This window comes from Helobdella robusta, assembly GCF_000326865.2.
Source record: "Helobdella robusta unplaced genomic scaffold HELROscaffold_112, whole genome shotgun sequence".
Lineage (NCBI taxonomy): Eukaryota > Metazoa > Annelida > Clitellata > Rhynchobdellida > Glossiphoniidae > Helobdella > Helobdella robusta.
Window position 1 is genome coordinate 80,585 of NW_008703630.1, and position 1,899 is coordinate 82,483.

The following is a 1,899-nucleotide window of genomic DNA, read 5'->3' on the forward strand; positions in this document are numbered from 1 at the left end:
GATCAAATTTGGTTCTTTTGTAGTTAGTTTGTTTTGCCTACACGCTTAGCTCGATGAGCAACACTAACTGTTACTTGCTTTAACGAGTCTACACTCGTAGATGGGTTGAAAAGAAAGAGCGGGAGTTGTGATTGTAAATTCGTTTATTTTCACTTAATTTCTTCTCTTTCTGTGGCAATGAGTGCATAGCCTGGCCGAGATGCGTGTGCGTCCGGCGTCGGCAAACTGCTAAACGTACAACGTTTTATTATTATAGGTGTTATATAGGAACGCGACAGACTTGTAAACATTTTGCAGTTAAAATTGCGACTGACACGTTCGGTGTTTCGGCTCCGAAACGGACAACCGAAAAGCGATAGAAATAAGTTGTTAAAACTTATAAATTGAAATGTCATGACACGTTGGAGCGCCAATCGGCGCCGGCCAGCGATTCTGAAACGATCAATCAAGTTGTAAGAAACGTCATTATGAGTAACATGTTGATAGGTACATGTATTATTGCAACGATTAATATATTTTGAAACGGCGCGAACAAATGTAAAAAAAATTGTTGATGACGACCGTGGAAATATTAAGATTTTTGAATCAATCATATTACATTACAGATGAATTAAATTAAGCAAAAAATTTTTGTCTAAGTTATTAACATAATAACTAACAATATTTTAGGCATTCTGAAAAATAAGAATTAAAAACATTGGTTCAGTCTATATTTACAGATGACCACACATTTCATTGTATGCGCTTCGACTTTGAGTTATATTTAAAATAAAATTATAAGATCATAAAGCCAGCCATGGGTGTGCCAAAATGGATTCTTTACTACGATCTCCATAGTCGTACAAGATTTCGTCGCCCTCTTTTATTGTTTTAGTTGCAACCAAGATAAGTCGAGGAACATTTTTAACCATGACTACTTTTGTTTTACAGTTTGGTTTCATCCGACTGTGATTTACTAATCTTCCTAATCGACCTGTTTCTGCTGTTGCATCGATGCTATTAAAAAAGAAGTTACATTAAATCTACGTTTAAAAACATAACTACAGTAATTTTTTATGTCAGAAAAATTGTTCAAAACAAAAAATTGTGTTAAAAATTTAGAATTCATTTTAAAGAACAATTAAAAACAAACCAATAATTTTTGTTGTTGTGCTTAAAATAATACATGTAGCAGCCAAAGGCAGACGAGAGGTTATATTTGGATTCCCGCTCTCTAGCAATTAAAATTTCGATTAGGTCTCCAGCATATTCGACTATGAATTCACCTCTGTAGAACGACCTGGCAGCAACAACTCCTCGGCCTTTTCCTTCTATTTCCTTCACCTGCAAAGCATTTTTTTCATTTAACTTTTTATCTATTTAAATAACTTAATTTATCAAATTTCATGATTTATAGAATTAAATTTATTTTGAAATTTTTTTTTCAAAATAAAGTAATACAATTACTATTAAATAGCTGCTGTCTTTTTCTCTTTCAACTTTCTGAATACATCTTTCTAGTTCTTCTTTCTCTTTATTCTGCAAAAAAAAAAATAATTAAAAAGAATATTCATTATGATCACATGAAAATATAATTGCATTTCAAGTCAAAAAGTCAAAAAAATAATTACTTTTAAGTCTTTAAAATTTATTCTGCAGCTTCTTCGAAAGATGAAAAATTCATTGATCTTTGTCTGCCTAAAAAACAAATATTACAAATATTTTAAACATTTGAAAAAAAATTAATATAAAAATATTGAGTACATAAATTAGAAATTTATGCCAAATAAAATAAAAATATTATGGATACTGTAACATAGTCTCAAGAAATACTTTTTAGTTTTTTTATTTAATAAATAAAATAGAATAAATGATAGTATGGTTAGGGATGATAATACAGTATAACAATTTTTTTCTCAA

The 1,899-nt window shown here is 30.1% G+C and overlaps 1 protein-coding gene across 1 annotated transcript; it reads right to left on the reverse strand.

The window, feature by feature from the left end:
* Window positions 1–782: 782 nt before the first annotated feature.
* HELRODRAFT_91813 (hypothetical protein) lies at window positions 783–1,329 on the reverse strand (the record flags this gene model as incomplete). The annotated part of the gene is made up of 2 exons (XM_009013195.1): window positions 783–996; window positions 1,133–1,329. Coding segments are annotated over 2 exons (411 nt in total), but the record flags the coding sequence as incomplete, so codon positions are not given.
* Between the last annotated feature and the right edge of the window lie 570 nt (window positions 1,330–1,899).